Genomic DNA, 26,567 nt, shown 5'->3' with positions numbered 1-26,567 from the left:
CTTGCTGTGCATGTTATCACGCTAAGTGCCGGCTGGGAGGGGCTGACTGTTAATTGCTGCTGCTGTTTATGCTGTGGTGATGTCAGTGTAAATAAAACGACATGTTTGATGTACAGTAGTACTGGGACATGACACCGTTGTTTGGCAAATTGTGCAAGCTGTAATGCTATAATCTACTTGGAGTTTGCCATTGATCTTCGAGCTCTCAGCTCGCCTATGTAGACTAGTTGCTCTGTTTTCCTGTGAGCGCCCAGCGCTGCTTCGTTGTGGAGACCATTTCACAGCTCTCAATGTTGCATTGCTTAGTTTAATCACAAATATGATTTCTCAAATCGAGAGCGTCTGCAGTATGATACAATATTTTTTACACCCCTAGTCAAGACCCTGTACGTCATCAACCACAACCCATACGATATCAGCCGTGACCCCGTACGGCATCAGTTGCAACTCTTCCGACTCCAGTAACAACCTGTGACCAGTACGACATCTGTCAAGACCCCTTAAGACTTCAGTCGCGACCCCGTCCGACATCAACCACGACCCGTACAATACCAGTCGTGACCCTCGTACGGGTCGCAGGTCACTACTGAAGTCGAAAGAGTCTCGGCTGATGTAGTACGGAGTTGCGACTGATGCTGTACGGGGTCACGACTGATATCGTACGGGTCACGGTTGATGACGTACGGGGTCTTGACTAGGGGTGTTAAAAAAAATATTGTATCATACTATACAGCAATTTCGATTGGATAAATCATATTTCTTGTACGACTCATAAATAAATACATAAGTGTGATTAAAACTAAGCAATACAACATTGAGAGCTGCGAAATGGTCTCCTCCACAACGAGGCGGCGCTGAGCACTCACAGGAAAACAGAGCAACTAGTCTACATAGGCGAGTTGAAAGCTTGAAGTTCAATGGCAAACGCCAAGTAGATTGTACTGTAAGAGCTTGTCGAATTTGCCAAAAAAACGGTGTCATGTCCCAGTGCTACTTTACATCAAACATGTCGTTTAATTTACACCGACATCACTGCAAAATCAGTGGATTGGTGAGGCAGAAACAGCAGCAGCAAGTTGCAATTAACAGCCAGCCTCCAACCAAACATCAGCTGTAACCCGAATGACATCAGCCGTGCCCCGTGCGACATCAGACGCAACTTTTTCGACTTCAGTAGCAACCTGCGACCCGTAAAATATCAGCCGCGGCCCCTTAAGACTTTAGGCGTAACCCCTTACGATATCAACCGTGCCCCATACGAAATCTATAATGACCTTTACAACTTCAGCCACAACCCAACCGGTACAATTTCAGCCACAACCCAACCCATATGGTTTCCGTCATGACCCGTACAACATCAGCCGCGACCCATACGAAATGTTTCTCAACCTGTACGACTTTAGTCGTGACCCACTCCAATGAGACCCATACAACATAGAGAAGCCCCCTGCATTATTCAAATCTCATCTGGAATATTTTCTTTTTGCAGTCAATTATAACAGCAATAATCAAAAATGGTTACAAAACAGGCACTGTTTGCAGACATCGCTCGACGCGAGTGTCGTATACTGGTAATATATTGATATATGATTAATCATTGATGCCGACATCACCCAGGGAAAGACTGTACACACTCCCTTCGTTTTTAAGCAGGCACTCGGTGTTAGTTCGTAAATGAAACAATAACTCAAGCGCTTAGGGTGTTCATTGCCAAAGTTATTTTGCCCAACTCCGGTGATAAGGATGTGGGATTAAAACACTCGAGCAACCATTATGACAGCCCTTCTCGTTTCCATTTTAATAGCAAGTTTATTCCTTCTATAGTGATATACAGCTATCGAATGTTGAATATATGTTGAATTGAGTTTGAAATGCACTTTTTGTTGATGCATGTAGCGAAATAGTGCAGGTATTAATTTAAAATGTTGATTTTGTAATTAGTTAATGACACTAACGTAAATTAACCATGGTTTTACAACAGTAATATTGTAGTTTCCAAATAATAACCATGACAGTAACCATGTTGATTTTGTGGTTATTATGATTTAACTACAAATACCATGATTAAACTATGGTTACTGTAGTAAAACCATTTACATTTACATTTATGCATTTGGCAGACGCTTTTATCCAAAACGACTTACAGTGCTCTTATTACAGGGACAATCCCCCTGGAGCAACCTGGAGTTAAATGCCTTGCTCAAGGACACAATGGTGGTGGCTGTGGGGATTGAACCAACAACCTTTTGCTTACCAGTTCAGTGCTTTAGTCCACTACGCCACCACCACTCCTTACCATTGATTTTTATTAAGGGCAAACCTGTTGAAGTGTTTACCACATAGTGTATTCTTTCTTTGGATGTGGCAGCAATATTATTTTATTTTTTCGGAACACTGCAAATACCAAACCGTACCGAAATAATGACCGTAAACCAAACAGTTACACTCCTAATATATATGTCACAAATTTGGACATTTGGACCCTGTCTGCACATATTCTTTGGAACACAAGTGTTTTATTTTTTATTAAATATTTTATCTTGGGAACTATTCAATTAATGTGTTGAAGGAAGATGAGTACCTTGTTAAGATCCTACTTATTGCATCTAAGAAGACCATTACCAGAAATTATTATAAGCCAGATCCCCTTTTAAGCAAAGGAGTGTATATGATAATTAAGACTTATTATTATATTTACATTAATTTGTTTTTGTTTTTAATGTGTTCAAATGTACATTTTAGTTGTAGACTGATAATAAAAATAAGGTAAAAAAATATATATATATTAAAAAGTGTTACATGAGTGAGTGTGTGTATTACCTGTAGGAGGTAGATGTCCGGGTCAATCATAGAGTTACAGAAGTGAGACTGTACATACGTCATCGCCTGACCTTTAATCTGCAGTCCATTTCTCACCCACATGTTACTATGGATCTCAGACAGACTGGCCTACAAACACACACGGATCAGCTGATGGGTCAGATACCCTATAGCATGAGTGCCATAACATTGTCACAGGACATCAGGTCACATGCCAGCAGTGAAATGAGACCCATCAGTTAAGATTAATGACAGACACCTGCAATATTACACAACATGATGATCTCTGATTGAGACTGCTTAAACATTAATGCTTTAAGACAGTGCTTTTGGGGGGATGCTAGCTAAATGTAAATAATAAAATGCAACTAACCATGTACTTGTGTATAGTTAGGATAGCAAAATCAATATGCTTATCAACTTGTTGTGTTCAATCAAACCTTACATCTGTTACTTGGTAAAAGCTATTCAAAGCAGTCAGATGCAAACAGAGACAGGTTGTGTGACATGCCCACATCCTCAAAAACCATCAACAAAACTCCACAAGTTTAAAAAAATATATGATCCTGACTATATTAAATATGGACAACAATACGTTTTGTTATGCACTGACTAACTGGCATGAAACCATCGCTATTCAAGAGACATTAACAAACCAAACACTTCAACAACAAAGGACAAAGTAAAACAAAACAAAAAAAAAGTCAATTTTACTAGTCAGACTGTCATGTTAATATTTAGGCATGTTGTTGGGCCTATGCAGCTCACTTTGAATACATTTCAATGGTTAGATTTAAAGGATATTTTTTAGCTTTGTACGATAAACAATGTTGGTACCGTGTTGGGTCATTTGCAAGTCAACAAATGGCATCAGTGGGCTCCGCATTCTGATATGCACCTTATCTAAATTACACACAATCAGCTGCTCTATAAATTTTTCTGTTGACCTGTTTATTTATATCTTACCTGTATCTGCAGTGGATGAACCATGATCTTCATCAGCATTTCCTGATCAGGCAGCAGACTGTCCAAATCCAGACCTTGACACTTCACTCCCTGCAGAATAATATCAAACAGATCAATTAATAGTCATGCTAATAAACACTTCAAACGGACCAAAGACTGGAGTCAATTAAAGACGTGAAATCAAAATTGACCTGGCCTTTTTTTAAAATGAATCTCTCCAGTATTATTGTGCACAATTCATCAGTGCACGCTATTCTGCATCCCTGCATCAGTGTGTCACGGGAGCCAGCTGGTATGTGATAGATGTGCGATATGTGTAAACCTCACTCCCCTGGCCTCAAGAGGCGCACTAGCGACTGACACTAAAGGCTGTAGCCTCTAACGTCCTCAATAGCACGCCCACCTCCCATGCCAGAGACCGCAGCTAGGATCCCACTCGAAGCGAGTCGAGCAGGACAGGTTGCAGTGGTGCCGTGACCCGGATGGGAGTAAGGTTTAGAGGGGTGAGTGTAACGGGAGCCAGCTGGTATGTGATAGCTGTATGGTATGTGTAAATGTCACTTAACTGACCTCAAGAGGCACACTAGCGACTAACACTAGGGGCTGTAGCTTTTAGCCTCCTTGTTAACGCAGCTGCCTCCCATGCCAGCTGACGCCGGTTCGAATCCCGCTCGGAGCGGGTTGAGCAGGACCGGTTGCAAGTGCATGCGAGTAAAATACATTGTGAATATCCTTTCAGGTCACCTTTAAAAAATACATGTTGTCATCTAAAAAAAAAAAATACTTTTGTTACTGTGTAATTAAAGATTTACTTCATGAAAGAGATCAATGTTTTCTGGTCTCTGGATTACCTTGCTGAGGAACATGGCATAGTATCGGTGCAGAGGTAAATGAAAAGTCAGCTGGTTGGGTGCAGGCTGAGAAAGTGAGGGAGACAGAGACAGAGAGATAGAGGTTACTCGCCACCACTGTCACATACTATATATCAGTATAACAGTCCAAGCATAAGTACTGTACCTCATCCACAAACCCAATGGCATCAAACCACATTTGTAGCGTTTCCAGACAGTACCGCACCAGAGTCTTTGTGTACTCCTGTGTATCCTGACAACACAATACCAAACAAACACTCAGCAAAAGCAATCAGGTTGGCTTTGCTTAGAAATTTCAGAGAAAGGAAGGAATTACTCATGTTAACAGTTAGGAATAGTCCACCCAAAAACTTAGGTCTTTCTAAAAGCAAATTACTTTCTTTCCTGGAATACAAATTGAAATGTTAGGCGGAATGTTCATGCCCCACTTTTTTATACACAGACCCCATTTACATGCACTTAAGAAAGCGGTTTATTACAGGGTTTTTGCAGAAAGCGGCGCTCTGAAACGTCACGTAAACGAGAACGCGGGTTTCCTTACGCCACTTAAGGGATTAAGAGAAAGTGGTTTAACACACCTAGGTTTCTCCCGGAGAACGCAGCTTATCTGGCCATGTAAACACATAAACTGCGTTCTCACAGGTTTCTGAAGAGTGCGCATGTGCACGTACAGGGGTAGCACACATCATCGCATGGAGTCAAACAAGAAGCAAACAAAGCAGAAAGACTTCAACATTTCCGGAAGTACAGTAGGGAAAGCACATACACAGTAAACTATTCTCATTCTCAACTGTCCCTTACCTCCACGTATATGAGCTTGTACACTGGGGGAATAGCGGTATTTTATGTAAGAGAGGAAACCCCACTATTGCTGCGCAATTCCGCTGCAGGTCGCAACAGAAAGTTAAGGAAACAAACATAGCAACAACTGTGGAATATGTATCAATAAAGCGAAGCAACAGAGAGTAAAATAGCAAAGTCTTTCTCAGATGCCGTGTTTATTATTTACACAAGAGTCGCGTGGATATTACGTTGCTACGGAGAACGCTGCTTTCTCACCAAGCCGCATGTATACATTAAACGAGTTAAGAGTACGCCGCTTGTACAGTACATGTAAACAGGAACACAGCTTTCTCGTAATACGCTGCTTTCTGGTGTCCGTGTAAACGCACTCAATGAAAATGGATGTGGACAGTATTAAAGACTATAATAAAAGCAGTCCATACAACTCGTTCCAAGTCTTCTGAAACCATACAATAGTTTTGTGCAAGGAACATATAGAAATTTGCTATTCACAGAAAATAGTTCCATGATCAATCTGGCAACACTGCCATCAAGGTAAAGTTTGAATTCGCAGAAGTGCAAAGAAGATTTGTGAACACCAGATGGGAAGATTGCAAGCAAATAACTTAGATTTTAATGCAAATACCTAATAACTAATTTGGCCTTTGGCATTCATGGTTTGGAATGACATGAGGTTAAGTACTGTAGATTACAGTCATTTTCTTCATTGGATGAACTATTCCTTTAAGCATACTTAGGTTGTACAGCAATGACATGACAGCATAAACACAATATGACAGAACTGTTACCAGGCAATAAAAAAAAAAATTAAGAACGTTTATTTATTTTTTTTTTTTTTTTTGGTATAGGTGTTTCTTCAAATTCAGGCACAAATAAACTTATTTACCAACATATTACCTGTTCAAAACTGTAAATAATAATAATAATACTACTGTCTTTGTGTGTTTATCTATGTGGATGTGCATGTGTGCACAAACCTCATTTAAGAGTCAAATATGCAATTTGTGGGAAAATGCAGTACCCAGAGAAACAGGTTTGAAAACTAGAGAACAGTATGGGGCTAGTGGCAAAATTTGAATTTTTTAAAAATATTTTTAGGTCAAATCATATTCATAGGCGTACAAAAAAAAAAGAAAATCCACAGGTGAAAAATCACAACTGGTTCTTACCATACAGGTCAATACTGGAAGGAACAATTTGTTTTAAACTGTTATTTCTCTTAAACAATTATATGCAAAAATATACACAGTATATATACTTTGTTTGTATTGATGGTCTTGACAAAGTCATGACGTTTGGTTCCAGTACCAAAAACTAAGCAGCATTTATAACGTATTCCGGGGTAAAAAATGACCCTAAGACGTGCACTATCATCTTGTTCCACACTTAGTGCATCTAGACGATAGAGGTGATGAAAGTTTATCGATGCTTACAATTATTTTCTCGGCTGAAAGGTCTGGGATATTTGATTGCTCCCATTATAATCAAGAGCCGTTAATGCTGCGAAACTTGCGCCGCTTCATTCATTACAAAGGGAGCAATCTATAAGGTCACTTTAAAAGTCTGTTAAGAAATACTCTGACTTAACTAGCCAGCTACACTCTTCCTATCAAACTTATTATTAGCTGGCAAACATTTCCTTCCCCTACCAGAGATGAAATGTGTGCTACATATCCTACAATTGTTGGTACTGCAGGTATCCAGCCGTGTCACTTCACTGCCGCGGCCCAGACGTCAATTTGAGGTTTATTTTTTCAGAAATCGAAACACTTTAGTTTTAGTTCCAGGGATCCAGGGAGCTTCCAGCCCCCGAACAACATGATCAAAATTTGAATGCTGACATTTGATGACAATCATGTTCATGTAACCACAACAAGTCACTGTGAATAAAGCAACTCCCGCTGTTGTTTTGAACAAGTTTAACAACTAACCAGAATTGCCACTTCAAATCAATGAATGTCACTATGGAATAGTCTATTGAACTGGTTTGTGTTTGTTTCGTTTTGTTTAGATGATCACAGTTTTAAACATGCAATAATTTGCACTTTTAGAATGGATTTAAAGTCTGGGTCTTTCACAAGGCTAAAACAGTCAAATCTATAGAAAAATGGCATTTGAAAAGTACCAAAAATAAACGATGAAGGCCTGGTAAAATTTCCAGTTTCCAGTAGTTTTAATGTGACCATCATATAACAAAGGAAAAAAGCTGAAATAAACCCCTGGGACATAAAATGGGCCAAAGTTGAAGAAACACCCTTGTATAAAAAGGTGTTGTTGTGCAGAGGAGTGTATCATGCATGTACTGTCTGTGTGTGTGTGTGTGTGTGTCTGTGTGATCTCACCTTGACTTTGCAATGTGTGAGGAGACCCCACATGGGCTGAGCACATGCCTCCAGCTCAGCTGCAAATGCTGCGTAATACGTCTGAGACTCGAACTCCACGTGCTCGTTCAGCTCTCGCTTATTCAGATTCATCCCTGACACAGCAAAACATACAGAGAGATGATAGACAACATCAGAGTGAACCACTGACTCATGCAGACAGATCAAGATTCAGTGAAGAGTAAAACCGATTCATTATCATCCTGCCATTAATACGGCTAAAGCCACGGTCACATTAAGCTTTGGGAACGCAACATTATTTCAGACACGGCAACGGCCAGGATGTGATGTCACACTAGAGGGCTTTTAATACATAATAAATCGCTAATAACAAAATATTATTGCTCATTTGGGTTAATGAAAATCACTTTGGTTGTGCCTGTAAGATTTCCCGTAACTCAACTGACCTTGAAAGAAGGAGACGAAGCTCATCCAGAGCAACAGCAGAGAGTGATCATCCAGGAAGCGCTTGGCCACACTTTGGTGTGAGAGGATATTAATAAAATCACTAACTAAAGGCCAGTAGGTGTTATTCTTTAGTAGAGCTTCACCACAGTTCACCACCACATGACGATTGTTCTCCTCATCTGTCAACACATTTCACAGGATTTCATTTCCAAGGAACGTTTGCTTCAGATGTGACAAAGTCATAATGGTAAAGATTTTTCCCCATTCCAAATCTATCATTAAATGTTTTTAACTGCTGTAACCTTTACTACATTAGTTGGCAGTAAATTACTGTGTTAACTATTGGCAGGCTTTTAGAAAGGCTACATTACTAACAACCAACAAAGAACTTATTTTCTTTGTAATGATGTGATTGTTCACAATAACAAGAAATGCAAATAGGGTTGATTATGATTCCATGTTGACTTTTACAACATTCTTTTTTTTTTTTTTTTCAATTTGTATTCAAAATCAATTGTTGAAGATACAAAAAAACCCTATAGACACACCTTGCAACCACACAGACTATTGCACCAGTCTGCCACATCCGCTTAACCCCCCTATTGTTGTAAGACACTGCACCCTCCTTTTGTCCTTCGGGTCATTTTACAGCACTAAAACAGCACTAAATACCCCCCTTCATGAAATTCTGTTTTATTGTAGACACAAAGTGTATAATGATTCATATATACTGAATATCAATGCAGTAGCATAATTTGGAAAGAATAAAACAATTTTTTTTTAAAGTTTAAAAACTTGGCAAACATTGTCCAAGGATATCTCAATTTACATTCATTTCAATCACATTTATTTCAAATCACATCAATTTCTGATTTATTCTGCTTGTAGAAAATAAAGAGTGTACATTTTAGTTATAATTTTAGTACGTTTATTTCACAAATTAATCTTTATTGCTTTTTCCAGCACTCAAAATGGGCAAAATTTGCATGTCCACTGCAACAAAATCACTTCCTTCCCACTTTTGTCAAAAAACGTGTTGCAGTGTTACAGGGGTTTAGGAAGGTGCCATTAGTTATTTCTGGCAAATGTAAAATTTGATTACTAGATGTACAAAAAACTTTAAGCTGTAAAACATCCAGAACCTCCAAAGGTGAAAGGTCACAACTTGATCTTCCCATATGGGTTAAAACTGACCTATTAAAGGGATAGTACACATAAAAATGAAAATGTTCTCATCATTTTCTCACCCTCATGCCATCCCAGATGTGTATGGCTTCTTTCTTCTGCAGAACACAAATGAAGATTTTTAGAAGAATATTTCAGCTCTGTAGATCCTCATAATGCAAGTGAATGGTGACCAGAACTTTGAAGCTCCAAAAAGCTCATCAGGGCAGCATAAAAGTAATCCATATGACTCCAGTGTTTTAATCCATATTTTCTAAAGCCATATGATAGGTGTGGGTGAGAAACAGATCAATATTTAAGTCCTTTTTTACTGTAAATCTACACTTTCACTTTTACTTCACTTTTGACTTTCAATTTTCTATTCAGCCACCTACTTGTTGGGGCTGGCAAAGGTAGAGATTTATGGTACAAAAAAAAAAAAAAAGAAAAAAAAAAAGGACTTAAATATTGATCTGATTCTCATCCACTCATCATATCATATCGCTTCAGAAGATATGGATTTAAACACTGGAGTTTTAAGGATTACTTTTATGCTGCCTTTATGTGCTTTTTGAGTTTCAAAGTTCTGGTCACCATTCACTTGCATTATGAGGATCTACAGAGCTGAAATATTCTTCTAAAAATCTTCATTTGTGTTCTGCAGAAGAAAGAAGCAATACACATCTGGGATAGCATGAGGGTGAGTATCATTTTTGAGTGAACTATCCCATTAAGACATTGGAAGAAACAATTAGCTTTACATTGTTATCTATCTTAAACAATTATATATAAATTTTCTTTTATTTTGTTTGTTTTGATGGTCTTGACAAAGTCATAATGTTGGTTCCAGTACCAAAAACTATGCAGTATTAATAGCGTATTCTTTACCCTTTTTTAGGGTCATTAAGACTTTACATTGTGCTTTTATTTTCATGACAGTTACACACATTTTCCCACCCAATTCTTATTACTGCAAGACGTAAAAAGATGGTAATTATCATATTCGCATTATTACAACATGAAAAAAATTTATTGTTTCAATTGTGAAGTATTTATACATTATTGTAGTACTCTCTTGGTATAGCCTTTAATTTTAACTGATTTTAATAAAAATATCAAATTTGAACAAAAGATGAAAATAATACTTTAATGTAGTAAAAGAAAATGACTGTGTTACAGTAATGACAATCAACTTGGGGGGGGGGGGGGTGGAAGGAAATAGTAAAAGAAAAATGGCCGGACATGTTACAGTGAGAATTGGGAGCCTGAATATAATTGCAAAACAATCTAAAGTAGGCTTCATTTTCTTTATGCAAAATATAATTTCTTATTTTTCCTTTTTTTTATTGGAGTCAAATATGACCAGGACATTGTCTTGACAGGTTTTGTGCAAATCACCCTACTATTTTAAAAAAATAGTATGAAAATGATTGTGGTATGCAACAAGCAAACAATTCAAACAGTAGTTTACTATATTATAGTCACATGGACACATAATGTTGCATGTTTAATTCAACAGCTTCCAGTTACTTTCTTAGAAATAAATACAGATTATGTTGGATTTGTGTGCGTGTGTGTGTGTGTAAAAGGTCTTAAAGTTGGCTGCTCTGTCAAATAATGAGCCAAGAAAGAAATTGGTATAATTTCTAGTGATCAAACACCAGAGTGGGTTTTTTAATGGCTCATGCCAGGATCTAGAGAGGAGGGTGGATATAATGTCCATGTATGCATGAAATCACAATTTAATATGACAGTAAATTACAAAACATTAACTCTGTTAAAAATAATCAAAAAAAAAAAAAAAAAAAAAAAAAAAAAAAGTTTGCAGGATTTGCGCAAGTTTTGTGAGGTTTGTGAATTAAATCTTTGAAAAAGGTTCAATCGTTTTCTTTAAATGAGATACCACATACTTGTAGATGGCATATTTTTGAAGCTTTATTGCTAATTTGTCTTTAAAAAAAAAATAAAATAAAAGGTACATCCCATGGGACTCTTAATTATAATGTCTGCATTATATTTCGGGCAGTGGTGGCTCAGCGGCTAAGGCTCTGGATTACTGATCAGAAGGTTGGGGGTTCAAGCCCCAGCACTGCCAAATTGCCACTGTTGGGCCCTTGAGCAAGGCCCCTGACCCTATCTGCTCCAGGGGCGCCGTATCATGGCTGACCCTGCACTCTGACCCCAGCTCAGCTGGGATATGTGAAAAAAAAAGAATTTCACTGTATATGTACAAATGTATAATGTGTGATAAATAAATATAATTATTATAAATTATTATAAATTATATTTTGAAATGTCTGCACTCCCAGGTGCTCCCAGTTGTGAACACACTGACGTTTGATAAATTGGCACTGATTCAAACTGCTAACCTGAGTTCAAACCGGTTTCATAAATATTTTTGACGGATTCATTAAAAAAGACCTGGTTCAAAAGAGATATGTTTGCGAATCAGACACCATGGTCAATGTGTTCGGTATTATGTGCAGTGAACTCAACTCCACAGAAAGGCTGATAATTAAAAGAAATACCAAAAATCAGCCGATTTATTGGCCTGTGTGTTCATTTGTTACACTGCCAATGAGAGATCAAGTCAGACGCATTGCGAGATACAGTATTCCACACAGTGCCCTCTGTAACTACAGATTTTAGCAAATGTGCGTCATCGGTGTATTCCTCGCATTCTGCACACAGCATACATACAGCAGAAATAGTGAGTAGTATTGCTCTCTCTCTTTACCTTGCAGTTCACTCTTGATAAGGCAGCTCTCCATCATGTAAAGCAGCACAGTGACCATGATGTCCAGCAGCTGGCACTCCTCAGTAACGTGTCTCGCCAGCTCCTCGTTGCTGAAGAGCTGCACGCTGATGTGGACGATGCGGTTGGACATGGTGTCTGACTCATGACTCTTCATAAGGGTCTTCATGATAAAGGCGTAGTGCTGAACAAATGTTTTAGTGAACGTGATCTTTGGCACAGAGGGAGAAAGCAAAAACAGGAAGAAAAACTCAAAGCACAAGGAATGGAATACTGCAATTTTACACTGGTATAAACACAAGTAACAATATTCACTTCAGGGATCATACTGTGTGTACAAGGTTTAAAGGTGACGCCAAACTAACGGGTAACGGAAGGAAAAAAAAATGGATCTGGCAAGTAAATAAAATGCTTTAAAAGGTTGGCTGGTAACTTTTAAGGATGTCAGCATGTCGGTACCAAGTCGATGCTAAAAATAAAAAGATGTAACCATACCAGTCTTTCTGAAGTACCGGTTATGAAGTGTGCAGTTAGTCTGCAGTACCGGTTCTTCAGTTATGTATAAAGTGAAAGTAAACAGTGGGACATCATAAAAGTAGATTTGTTAGGATATTCTAGACAGTGGCATATCTATATTAATTAAACAACAATAACAAGAAAAAGAGAAAACCACATGCAGCTCTCGACTGGATAACTTTAGCAGCTGTAATAAGCATTATTTGGCAAATTAGTTAGTATTAGTTTTTTTTTCTTTCTGTGGTATCAAAATTGGCATCAAGAATTGTGAAATCATACTGTTACTGGAATCCACAACTGGAATTTTGGTATTGTGGCAACCCTATTAGGAACTGCAACATAATGCATGAATTGTTTGTCTGTCTGTCTCGTCCCTCCATTTCTTTACAGTGTTAAAGTGAGACAATTACAATGGAAGTAAATGGGGCCAATGTTTGGAGGGTTTAAACACAGAAATGTGAAGCTTATAATTTTATAAAAGCACTTACATTAATTCTTCTGTTAAAACTCATGTATTATTTGAGCTGTAAATTTGTTTAAATTGGTATTTTTTACCATGATTTTAGGGTTTAAATGGTTACATTGTCATAGCAACGAAATTGGGATTTCGTTAGACCGATACCGATTTCAGAGGGGGGGAAATTCACCGATTACCAATATGATAGCCGATATATTACATTTTTGAGCTGGAATGAAAACAGACCTTTTCTATGTGGATTGTGCACCGATATGACTATGCAAAGGTACTCAGAAGGCTACTTTCTTAAACAAATATTTTTATCAAAAAAAATTTGACATTATTATTATACATTGTCAACAAATTCTAGAAATGAACACTGAGAAAATAAAGAATAAATAAAACATCAGTACTGTATGTTTAGTATAAGTCAATTGCTGACCATTTAAATAATGAATAAATAAAAATAAAAATAAAATAGCTACATAAACATCAGTATTACTGTTTAGTATCAGTTTTCATATCGGTGCATATCAGTAAAATATACGCCAATACCGATATATTGGTGAAAGGCTAATAGCGGACGATAATATTGGCCGACTGATATATCGGTCGGGCAATAATAACTTTACACAGAAAAGGTCAGTAGGCAATTTTATCACACTAAAATCATATTAGCACATATATTGTTTACATCTTGTGGCTATACTTTTGAAACAGTGAGTATTTTAACATTTATGGATTTGCCCCATTCACTTCCATTGTGTGTGCCTCACTGGAACCCAGATTTTTACTATTTGTAAAGAAAAGGAGGAACGAGTCAAAATTATTTTTTGTGGTAATCAACATTATGACACAAATGCTGTCGATTGAGCTTAACTTGTATTGAACCCGGAATATTCCTTTAAAATAAATTTTAAAGATTGAGAATTCATTACCTCTTACCCTAGTAATTAAATCAACATCAACTTATGCCATAATATAGTATAACTAGAATATAACAGAATATTAAAAAATTACAGCAGATGTTACAAACAAAAAAATGCATTACTAGGGCAGTTTTTGCCCCATGCACATTTTCAATTTCTGGGAAATTTTTTGTCATTTTTGGTGGCATTTCTGCCCCTGGTGCAAACGCTCGACTAAAGAATCTGTTATTAACATCTATCGTGACTACTTGTACCTCAGTGGACAATTTACATGTATCTAGCATGTCTTGGGTTTATTTATTTTTTCTCCTGATGACACATATGTGGAAAATTCTTCATATTAAGCCATCACAAAAAAAAAGAATGAAAATGATATACTTCATGTTACTGTGAGAGATGCAGTTCCACTGTGAGATGGAGACTGACCCATGTCCTATATGATGCTACAAAGACACAATGAACTGCACCGTTTAGTTTGAGGGGGAAAAACAGCTGTATAATTCCTGTCATATGGAAACTTTTTAATAAAAAGAATGCATTGTAAAAATGTATTTTGTACAACCCCATACTGTGTGTAGCAGTTGACACGCATCAAATACCTTGTAGTCCTGATCTGGCAACATGTTGAGTAAAAAAGTGACCATCTTTTGAGGAAATTCATACTTAATTGTCCAAAACAATAACTCTTCCAAAAAACATTTATGCTTCAAGGTGTCCATAATAGATGGATCTGAAAAACACAGGAAAAGAGCTTTAAGGAAACTTAAAGGTTACTGTTCTACTAAATCATTTGAGGAGTTAATAAACACATATTGACCCAACAATGAACATTCTGTCACTATTTACTCATTACAAACCTGTATGACTTTCTTTCTTCAGTGGAACACAAAAGAAGAAGTTTAGCAGACTGTCCAAGCTGCAATTTTCCATAGAATGGATGTGAATAGGGAAAGATGCTGTAGAGCTCCAAAAATGCTTAAATATTGCTTTTTTATCCTCTTTGGAGCTTGACAGATCTGGACACTATTTCTTTTCTTATTTGTAATTCTCTTTTGTTGTTCAACTGAACAAAGGCACATAGAGGTGGAATGACCAGAAGGTGAGTAAATAATGACAGAATTTTCATTTTTGGTACAAAAACTTTGTTCTACCTTTGGTAGTGCTACTGAGCTTGACTCTTTTCCTCTGGCCCACACCCTGCAGTCCATCCTGATCCTCCTGCCAAACAAACACATGAACCGCTTTCAACTTTACCTACTCTCGACAATGACCAGAACTGAAACAGTTCAAGACATCAAAGTGGCAAAAGAAGGCTGCATTCTCAACAATGGCACAAAGGAAAGTAACACCCCTCTGTGTTTGTTTTGATTGGTTGCTGGGTCACACATGTATCTATCCCAGAAGTCTGCATGTGCCTACCTCTTTGCTAGAATCCTCCAGACTGGCAGCTGCAGTCGCTCCTGAAATAATACAAGGTTGTCGTTACAAACGTGTTGCAGACTACTGAACCCACATACAATTACACAAAAACCTTCTTTCCTTTGAACAAACAAGGGTGAAAACATTCATATCTACTGCAGTGTTGGGGAAGCAACTTTCAAACTACTACAAACCACTCATAATTTAAAGTGCTAGAGTAAAGCTAATCTTTTTGTTTGCTACACTACAAGCTACTAGCATAAACTACATTAAAGCCGGGTCATTCCGTGTCAACTCAACCAGAGGCTCTCTGTTCAAATGCTGTTTTTGAGATTTTTTTTACTGCTAAAAGAAAATAAATGATTAGTAAAGCCAAAATATGAAATGCCACAGATCAGTATTTACTGAGTAATCCATGAGTAGTTAAAAACATAATCTTAGAAAGGTGGCAGCATTATTATTTTATTTTTTTACAGAGATAGGGAGGACTGTTAAGCAAACAGTTGACTTCAGCACCCCTTGTTATTCGGATTTCCATTTCTGCAAGAAAAAACATTAATTATGCTTATATTTCTTTAGAAAATAAAAATAAATAAAAATAAAATATTATATTAAAAATATGTTTATAAAAATTAAACAGGGAAAGTTTCTGGTTGAATAAACAACTATTTAAGAGGGACATAAGAGGGGCATAAATATATATATATATATATATATATATATATATATATATATATATATATATATATATATCTAATAACAATTTATAACTTAATCAGAGCCATATTTTTGGCAATAAATAAATAAATATGTATTTTTTTTATTAATCTCAATTAGGGTGACAACATTAAACTTAAACAAATGTACACTAAATATACTAATCCTATCCAAAAATAATAATAAAAAAAAAATTACATTATAAAAATGTATTCTAATATACTAAGTTAAAAATTTAGTTATGATTTCATAAAACAAAAAAAGAGAGAGCGAGAGACTTGAATCAGTGACTTGATTTTTTTATTTTTTATGTTTTATTGGTTAATTTATATGAATCATCTACAATGACCACTTGTGTTTGTTTGCTGGTGATTCAATGTCATGCCAGCTTCGGTTGAAAACAAGTTAAAATACAATAAAAGGTATAGAGTTAAACATACATACGTTTTTTTTAGATCTATTTTTTCTAACAAAAGATCTCAAATTGATTCAGGCCTGAATTTGTTAAAAAATCTTTTTTAAAGTGTCAGCTCAATAAAAATTACCTCACACCTGTAAGCTTAGAGACTTTCCAATGCTACATACGAGTGAGAGAGAGAGAGTGGACATTTTAAGAGTGTTTGCGTGTTTGATTATCGCCTCAGTTCGCTCAACTGCTGCGTGTACAATACAATGTGACCTGAATACAGCAATGTAATAGTGTTTTGTCACGCTACACCGCTACAACTGGAAAAGCAATACCAAGTTAGTAGCATTGCTACTTTTAGTTAGTTACTCCCCAACACTGCTCTGATGCAACGAAGCACAGAACAGGCAGCGGTGTTACCCAGTAGACTGAGAGCTCCTGCCCCTGCTGCAGTGTCTGTTGCGCCAGCGCCCGCTCCTCCTGCCCCCTTCTCCTCCACTGACACCAGTCCTGAACTCTTCAATGCAGACAAATACTTCTCATAACTTCTCTTTGCATAAACATTTTCCTCTTGACCTGTGGGTATGAGACAATATCAACATGAGAACACTGAGCCAGGAGTTTAGAGAGCAATGTTTTGAAAGAGTCACAGAGCCACAGTATTTACGCACAGGAAGTCAACCTAGCAATGGCTTACAAATAGTTGTGTGTGTGTGTGTGTGTGTGTGTGTGTGTGTGTTATATATACACACAATGTATGATAGCAAATTAGATGCATGTCTACATGTTGAGCGGTCCAAAAGTCATCTACAGCCTGAAACTGAACTTTTGGTCAGATGTTAGGAGTGAATGCACATACATAGAAAGCTATAGGATGCTCCCTTACTCCCTATTTAGTGAATGACTTAACTTTCAGTGTGCTTGTCTGTCAGCATGCCGTTTCGTGATAAATCGCTCAAATTTTAAAAATAGCATATTGGATGACACTAGTGACTCAAACAGTTTTCTATGTAAAAACTTAATGAGGTATCTTGACAGATGCAGTTTTGTTGGCATTTCTCCCAAAAACAAGCTCCGCTGAGGAAAGTGCCAAGTCATTTTGTAACATGTCTCTGTATGTCGAAGGTTTAACTCTTTACTGAAAGCCCAGTGTCCTGAACTGAGATTAGTCAGTTTAAATTAAATTATTTTATGCATAGCGAATAGCGAAAACAAAACACACAGTCCATGCATGAGGACGAAGGGTCGCATGAGGATACACAAACTTTTGTGCATGTCAAAAATGCACACTTCTTTTACACAATATTTACACTTAATTCGTCATTTTTGAAAACTGAAAAATGTGTGTTATTCATCATCGACGCTGTTGATACATTCTGATATAATATTAATCAGTGGTACTGATATTGGCTGATGCGATAATATCAATATGGTATGTGGGTCATTTTATAGACCTTTCATCCACCATACATCAACCAAAGGATGAAACTTACATAGTCTATATACCAATATTCCACATTAATTGAGACTAGAGGCATTGAGTTTTTACTACAATTCTCATAACAATTTGAATCCCCTGACAGAGTTTTTGGTGGAAATGGCACAGATTATCCTATCAAAGAATTATTTTCTATATGAGATGACTTATTTACAGATGCAAGGAATCATCATGGGGTCCGTATTCACACCTGATCTTGCCATACTGACCATGGGTTTTTGGTGGATAAATTTGTGTTTTCTAATAATCCATTTCAATCAAATTTACTATTTTATCGGAGGTATATTGACGCAATTTTTGTCATTTTCCAGGGTTCAAAAGAGGAACTACGTAAATTTTATGAGTACATGAATAGTTTTTGTAGTTCAATCAAATTCAATATGGAACATAACAATATTGAACTTCCATTTTTAGACACTAGAGTTCGAACAACCTACGAATCTTTATCTGCCATGCTGCATCGAAAACCCACAGATAAAAACAGCTTACTTACTACATCAGTCGTCATTTTGTGGAATTGATATGGTACATCCCATGCGTTGATGTACCAATATTGAACAAAAATCATTACAATTCGAGTGTAAGTGGATTTTCCGATTGGATATGGTTAAATCACAAGGCCTGAATGAGGAGTTTAATCTAGTGTTTTCTAAAATTCCGTTCATTTTTGCTCTCCAGATGATGGTGTCTGTGCCGGCATGTGATATATGCTTCTGGATCATATGATCGCTATGTGTTTGTATTAGACTAATTGATCATGTGTGTGTTGGATCACTGAAGTATATAAGTGTGTTCATTGCATGTAGATGGAGTCAGCAAACACTGACGAAGGTCCAGTGGGACAGAAATGTTTGTATCTTTTAATATGCAAGGAGCACATTAATTGCACATTTTTGTATTGATGGAAAAATAAAAGACGAACACTGGATATCTCTGCTGACAATCCCTCTTTTTGTGGATAAATAAAAGTGAGTTGCATATTTTTTTCCCATTTGGATTGTATTGAGATTGAAGCATTTGCAATCACTAAGGCACAAGATCTGTTTTTTTAATATAATCTCAAAATCCACATACATTGGTGTATCACTGCAGCTTAAACTGGGACAGGGGAAACCATTTTAACATTACCACACTTTACCTTTAAAAAACATACCGGTTAGCAGATATTTATACGTTTTATGCAGCCAGCTACAACCTCTTATAATGTGCAAGACACCCCACCATCAAAATGGATGCTACGCCCCTGGATGTAGTCCAAGTATATAACAGACAAAAACAGACCATGACAGTAATTTTTTAACTCCGTTGGAGTGATATATAAAAAAAATTCTAGTGCAACCTCAGCTCCTGCTCTGTTTTCTAGTCATTATTAACATCTTTACTGTAGAAGTGTCTCGAAAGTCGAGAGAATACCTTATTTTTTAACTGTCAAAGTGATGAAACAATTTGAATTATCCACAAATAATTGCAGCCTCTGACGTAATATGCAAGTAGTGTTTTTCCATTTAGTGAGGCCAGCAAGGGGTGCTCACCCTGTGGTCTGTGTGGGTCCTAACACCCCAGTGTACTGACGGGGATGCTGTACTGTAAAAAGGTACCATCTTTTGGATGAGACGTTAAACTGAGGTCCTGACTCTCTGTGGTCATTAAAAAAAAAAAAATCACTTCTCGTAAAGAGTAGGGGTGTAATTCTGGTGTCCTGGCCAAATTCCCCCCATTGGCCCTTATCAAACATCGCCTCCTAATAATCCCCTTTCATGAATTGGCTCTATCACTCCACTCCAACAACAGCTGGTGTGTCATGAGCGTACTGGTGCACTACAGCTGCCGTCACATCATCCCGGTGGATGCTGCAACACACCACCACTGTTCATTATGTAAAGCGCTTTGAGTGTAGTGTCAGAAAAGCGCTATACAAATGATACATTCATTAATTCATTTTGCATGTGTAAGTGTGGAGACACATTTCACTGCAAGGTGTAAATGCAGTCTAGCTTAAGAATATCTAGACAGATCCTATCTAGATATGAAGTGCCTGTTAATGTCAGGTGTAAAGGGGGCCTCAGAAACTGCACTAATTCCAAGAAACTTGATGGAGAAAGCAAAGAACAAAAACAACCAAAATAAAAAAACCAACTAAACCAGGTGAAAAAAAAAAAAAGAAAACATAACGAAAAGGCAAAATGACAAAGAAAACACAATTAAGCATGCAGATGTGTCAATGTGACATTCATTTTGTTGGTGTCTGGATCAATCAAGTTTTTCAAAAATACATTCAATATGAAATTAACACAAAACAATTACTTGCAAACAGCTCAGCTGTTTCTGAGATCAAAAATTTGGTGTAACCGTCTAGAGACGAAAATAAATCAATAAATAAAACTCATTAAAAGCGGTCATGAACCGTTTGGAAAAATAGTTTTATTATTAATCTGTTAAGATTCAAAAAGTGCCTAAGAAAATATGTACTGTAGGTAAAATTGTTTCTCTCCACGTGGAATGTTAATGGGCAGGGGCACCCTATAAAAAGAAGGAAGGTGGTATCTTTTCTTAAAAGTAAAATATTTGATACAGTGTTCCTACAAGAAATGCACCTTTTTCTACAGGAAGCTGAAAAACTTGGCAGGGCATGTGGTGGGCATGTGTTTTGTAGTGCTGATTCGAGTAAGAGCAGGGGAGTCATCACATTGATAAGTAAGCATTTACAATTTAAATGTCTCAAACAGATCAAAGATAATTTAGGAAGAGTCATTGTTGTTTTGGCTGAAATACAAGGGCACAATCTTATTTTGGCTAATATTTATGCACCCAACGCTGATGATCTGAACTTTTTTAAAGATCCTGAGGGAAAGATACAAGCAGCTGGGATCCTTCATGATATGGTTTTGGGTGGGGACTTCAATCTTTATTGGATCCAGCCCAGGATCATAGTGCAAATGTGTGTAGACCCTTTAAAGCAACGTTGACACTACAGAGTATGTGTAAAAATCTTGGTCTTACAGACATTTGGAGACTTCTGAATTCATCTGGGAGGGACTACACCTTTTTTCTTCAGTTCATAAGATTTACTCTAGAAAAGATTTATTATATATATATATATATATAAATAAAAGTCACATATTCCATTTGCCACTGACTGCTCAGTTGGGAATATATTAGTTTCAGATCATGCTTTGGTGTGTTTAGAGATGTTGCTGCATACAGAGAAAATAACTCATATAGATGGCGCTTTAATACATCCCTTCTAAAGCACCCAGCATTTCAACAAATGTTAAAGACAGAAGTCAATGTTTATGTAGAAACCAATTGGTCCTCAGTGTCCTCTGTGGGTGTGGCATGGGAGGCGCTTATGGCAGGTCTTAGGGGGCTGATCATACAATATGCCTCATTCATTAAAAAGATCAAAGCACAGGAATTCAAAGAACTGGAAAAGAGTATTAAAAGTGATGAAACAGAGCTGAAGCGCCGAATGTCATCCAATAGTCTTAGAGAGTTGACTCAGCTAAATATATACAGCTAAGTATAGGTACAATACTATTTCGTCCCAGAAGGTAGAGTTTTGGGTGGGTAGAGTCACATTGGGTTAACATCTTGTGGTGGCCATAATGTGGTTCTCGCTCTCGATGGGGCACGTGGTGAGTTGGGCGTGGATGCCGCGGAGAATAGCATGAAGCCTCCACACGTGCTAGGTCTCCACGGTAACTCGCCCCTGATTGAGGCGAGTCACTATGCCACCACGAGGACTTAGAGCGCATTGGGAATTGGGCATTCCAAATTGGGAGAAAAGGGGAGAAAAATAACATTTAAAAAATGCAATAAAATAAAGCCTTTAAAGAATTCTATTTCGATCTTTATAGTTCCACGTCTGTCTACAGATAAAGATATTAGCAACTTCGTAGAGCCATTAGAACTCCCTAAATTGACGAGTGATCAAAAAGACTTTGACTCAGATATCACTTTGGAGGAGCTTGTTGAGGTAATTAAAGCCTTGCCAACAGGTAAAGCAGTTTTTTAGATCCTATGTCACAGACTTATTTTAGAAGTTTACAGACAGAGTCATTAAAGAAAGGTGAATTACCGTCAACCATGATGCAAGCCCTAATCAGTCTCATTGATAAAAAAAGATAAAGACCCAAATGAATGTAAAAGTTATCATCCAATTTCCCTGATCCAGTTAGATGTAAAAAATGTTGTCTAAAATTCTGGCAAATCGATTAAGCAGAGTAATTACATCTCTTTTACATATATGCATCCCATTATTTCACACTAGAGCTGCATGATTAATCGTTAAAAGATCGCGATCTCGATTCAAACACCCACGCGATCTAATTTCTAAATGAAAACAATTCTGCAATGTACATTAACGTTCCCGTGACATGCCTTTGTGAGGCGGTCAAATTTAAATGAGAAATTCAATTCAAGATGCGTTTGTAAATGTTGATCTTTTAAACTTTATATAGCATCTACAAAACACAGCTCTCCTGCATGAGACGCTGAATAAACTAAAACACAACAGCCAAAGACGTTTGTCCAGCACAGTGCTTTACAATCTGCAGGGTGCAGCCACGATTACCTAGGAGTGTGAAATAATCTTTATTCAGTTCAATATTTTAATAGCTACGGAATTACCCAGATCTGACTAAATTCACTACCCCTGAGCTGTTTGATTACAGGCGGCTGCTGTCCAATGCTCAGATGTGTGTGTCTGCCCATGCACCTGTGTCTCATGATGAATGCAGCGCTCCTGCACAAGACTCCACATTTCTATGCACTTTTTTAACAGAAATATTATTATTTATTTATTTTGCAATAATAACAAGGTGCTGTTTAGTTTGTAATGTATTTGTTGCACCCTCTTGTGGACTTAGGACATTTTAAATGTATATATTTGATTGCATTTTTGCAATAATTAGACTGAAGTAGAGAACATTTTTGGGGTTCACCCATATGCTTATGTATTAACAAGTCCCGCTTTTGCTGGAAAGAATGGATGGAGAGGGGTCTTTATGAAAAATGGGGCTTTGAGATCATTTGAAAATATAACATAGCAATTTGGGATTTCTAGGTCTCAATTGTTCAGGTATTTACAGTTGCGCCATCTACAGTTGAAGTCAGACGTTTACATACACTTAGGTTGAAGTCATTAAAACAAATTTTTTAACCACTCCACAGATTTAATATTAGCAAACTACAGTTTTGGCAAGTCGTTTAGGACATCAACTTTGTGCATGACACGAGTAATTTTTACAACAATTGTTTACAGACAGATTGTTTCACATTTAATTGACTATATCACAATTCCAGTGGGTCAGAAGTTTACATACACTAAGTTAACTGTGCCTTTATGCAGCTTGGAAAATTCCAGAAAATCATATCAAGCCTTTAGACAATTAGCTTCTGATATATGGTTTCACAGTAAACTACATTAGGGTGACCAGACGTCCTGGTTTTCCCAGGACAGTCCCAGTTTTAAGAGGTGTGTCCCAGTGCCCCGACAAGAAATGTCATTATGTCCCGGTTTCAGCTAGTAAGCTCACAGATTTTTTTCTTCTTAAATTAAATCTCCTCATTGTCCTTCTCGGTATTGTCTCTGGTATTGTTTGCAGAGAATAGAAGCAATTTTGTTGCGTTGCACATTGATTGACAATTTCATTCTAGTCTTCAGCAAATCAGCTGAAATGTATCTGGTTACCATGGCAATGACATAATGTGCTTGGCACTCGTGCTCTTTGTCATTCTGTCATTCAGCGCAAGTTAGAAATTCCCAAATAAAAATGTGTTTTCATCAATGAGCTGAAAGAAGCCGATACATTTCTTCATGTAACACGTGAAAATGTGAGCGAGGATGTTCATTTCCCCACGAGCACGGAGGTATATCAGACAATGTCACATTCAGACAGCTACACTGCACTTTTTACATAGTACAAACACTTAAATGTTGAGATGTGGGGATTGTATTTTGAATGTTAGGTTACAATGTTGTGAATTGTGTTAAAATGTGTTCCTGACATGACAAGTCATTTCATAACTACACATGCAATATGACATCATATGGACAGAATAGGCTACATGGAATTTGTACACTATAAAAAAGCTTAAATATGGTTAAATCATTGAAAAACTTTTATAAAATAAAATATACATTTTCACAAACTATATATACACAGTTAAGTGCAGATTTTAGATACCCCTTTTGTTTTATAAGTTTTCACACCCCTTTCAGAATGTCTAAAAATATAAGATATAACAGATCATATTTTTTATGCCCTTCAAAAGCTACATAACACAAAATGTACTCTAATATACGCAAATCATCCTGTTCAAAAGTTTGCACCCCATTGGTTCTTCTTGTTCTGCCTTCTTGAACATCATCGAATGTCTGCACCTTTTGTAATAGTTGTGTATGAGTCCATTAGTTGTCCTAAGTGTCAAAAGCTGGACGTCAATATGATGACTTGTGTCAAATAGCTTCTTCAGGGCGGTACTAAATAAAAAACTGTGTCATTTTTATGAAAGTCGGATGACTTCACATTTGAGTCTTCTTTACATCTGTGTGAACTTGTAAGTTATTTTCCCACCGAGCTGGCTTTTCCAACCGCAGGAAAGTCGCCTCAGGTGAGTCAAGTCCCATCTTTCACATGAACATGTTGACGTGTTAATTTGGCTCATCAAAAAATGTATGCTTTTGAGTAAGTAGCCTAGAAAATGACTGTTTTAGGCAAGGAATGCAATTTTTTTATCTGCTAAGAAGGCTATTTTCAAAATGGTGCCGACTGCTTAATGGATTAAACTATCTTTTATTCTGTGTGCACGTCATGTTTAGAGTACATTAGGTTTATTGTAGGCTACATCACAGGCCTATTTTTTCTATCATGTAGCTAGTTTTTTTTTTTTTTTTTTACATCGTCACTATTCTTACCGAACAGCTGTCATATTAGATCAATGGCTAATGCACGAATGCACGTAGTGAAATACACTAAACTTTTCAGCACATTTTTTTTTCTATCGTAGATTTGGCTTAAGCCTACCTGTTGATTATTTTCAACAATGATCTGACTGTTTTAATATGTTAAGTAACTTTTACTTGGTGAATTCCATTTAGAACAGGCTATTAGGGTTGCGCTATTGGTCCTGCACTATTCATTCAATTGTTTTCAATAAATAAACCAGTTTTTTGCTAATATTGATTCAGTGAATGCATGTCATGTTGTATATTTAATGTAGATTTATCAATGCATGGTGAGCACGTCGCAGATAAATGTCCCTTTTCAGCGGAATTTAATGTCGGTATTTGGAATAGATTAAGTATTTGAAATGGGTCACATAAACAACAATTGTTTTGACTGTTTTCTGAAGGTTGGTTTCTTTTTAGACTGGACGACTTCAGAATTTTCATTTAAACATCAGTGAACTAAAGCCCCAAGGTATGTTATAATGTTTGGAGAAACACCCATCCATTTAAGGGTTAATCAACTATAATAGAGTTGTAGTGATAGTGAGGTGCTAACAGTGTCATGTGTGACACACTCACCCATGCTCAGCTCTTTAAAGGTCTGCTGATTGGTTAAGATCTTGGTAAGAACAGTGCGCATGGCCCCGCCCATCTTGGTGAGCTCTTCTAAGAGCGATATGTGCGACTCTAACTGCTGCAGAACCTTCTGTAGATCTCTGTCAGCCGCAGACTCTGCCAGCACATGATAAGAAGTTTGTGACACAATAAAACAGCATATGTGACACCAGAGAGTGTGATTAGTGCAGGTTCAGCCAGTACTCTCCACACACATGGGGCAGAAATTAGTACACAAAAACCATGACTGTAATTTGCATTTTACATTTCAGACTATGTGATTCTTTGTATTATAAAATTCCTGATAGTTCTGATTCTCATTCTAGAGAGCATTTAATTGGATGGAAATTGCTCCTGAGAGCAAGATGTTTTCCCAGAAGAGGAAGACTATACATTTTAAAATCTCATAAAAGTTACTAAAGTCACTAAATGTGGCAACTTTTAATAGTACACTAGCATATAGATGACCTCAAAGCTAACAGACAAGAACTAAAAGCCACAAAACTACAATTTTGATTTCCATTGGGTCTTTAATATTTGTCATTTTGCAGTTTAGAAATTAAGATTACCAAGATATTTGTGGTCAGTTTATGATCTGAATCCCATCTGTCAGGTCTAAAATAAACACTAAATCTGTCTCTGTAAAGGTTACAGCTGTATTACAAATGGCAAGCCCTTTCAACATTTATTCACGTACAGGATATGATTTATGGATAGAGTGGCAAGAAAAAGTATGTGAACCCTTTGAAAATACCTGCATTTATATATAAATTTGTCTTACAATCTGGTTTGATCATCATCTAAGTTACAATAACGAACAAACAATCTGTTTAAACTAATAACAAACAAATTATTGTATTGTTCTTGTACATAATGACTACGTCATTC

General features: G+C 36.9%; 1 protein-coding gene across 4 annotated transcripts in view; it reads right to left on the bottom strand.

Moving 5' to 3' along the window:
* LOC127448054 (E3 ubiquitin-protein ligase ubr3) overlaps window positions 1–26,567 on the bottom strand; it is a 131,650-nt gene that overhangs the window by 94,906 nt on the left and 10,177 nt on the right. For all 4 annotated transcript variants that reach the window (XM_051710308.1, XM_051710310.1, XM_051710309.1 and 1 more), the window contains exons 3-14: window positions 25,644–25,796; window positions 17,035–17,190; window positions 15,492–15,532; window positions 15,224–15,290; window positions 14,672–14,802; window positions 12,153–12,381; window positions 8,251–8,430; window positions 7,805–7,938; window positions 4,804–4,890; window positions 4,638–4,703; window positions 3,787–3,876; window positions 2,821–2,949 (exon numbers count right to left, since the gene is read on the bottom strand). In XM_051710308.1, coding sequence (XP_051566268.1) covers window positions 2,821–2,949; window positions 3,787–3,876; window positions 4,638–4,703; window positions 4,804–4,890; window positions 7,805–7,938; window positions 8,251–8,430; window positions 12,153–12,381; window positions 14,672–14,802; window positions 15,224–15,290; window positions 15,492–15,532; window positions 17,035–17,190; window positions 25,644–25,796 — 1,463 coding nt within the window. The remainder of the gene's footprint in view (window positions 1–2,820; window positions 2,950–3,786; window positions 3,877–4,637; window positions 4,704–4,803; window positions 4,891–7,804; window positions 7,939–8,250; window positions 8,431–12,152; window positions 12,382–14,671; window positions 14,803–15,223; window positions 15,291–15,491; window positions 15,533–17,034; window positions 17,191–25,643; window positions 25,797–26,567) is intronic.

Source organism: Myxocyprinus asiaticus, chromosome 11 (genome assembly GCF_019703515.2).
Source record: "Myxocyprinus asiaticus isolate MX2 ecotype Aquarium Trade chromosome 11, UBuf_Myxa_2, whole genome shotgun sequence".
In the NCBI taxonomy this organism is placed as follows: Eukaryota; Metazoa; Chordata; class Actinopteri; order Cypriniformes; family Catostomidae; genus Myxocyprinus; species Myxocyprinus asiaticus.
Note: the sequence above shows the minus strand (reverse complement) of the source record. Positions and strands in the feature narration are given on the sequence as shown.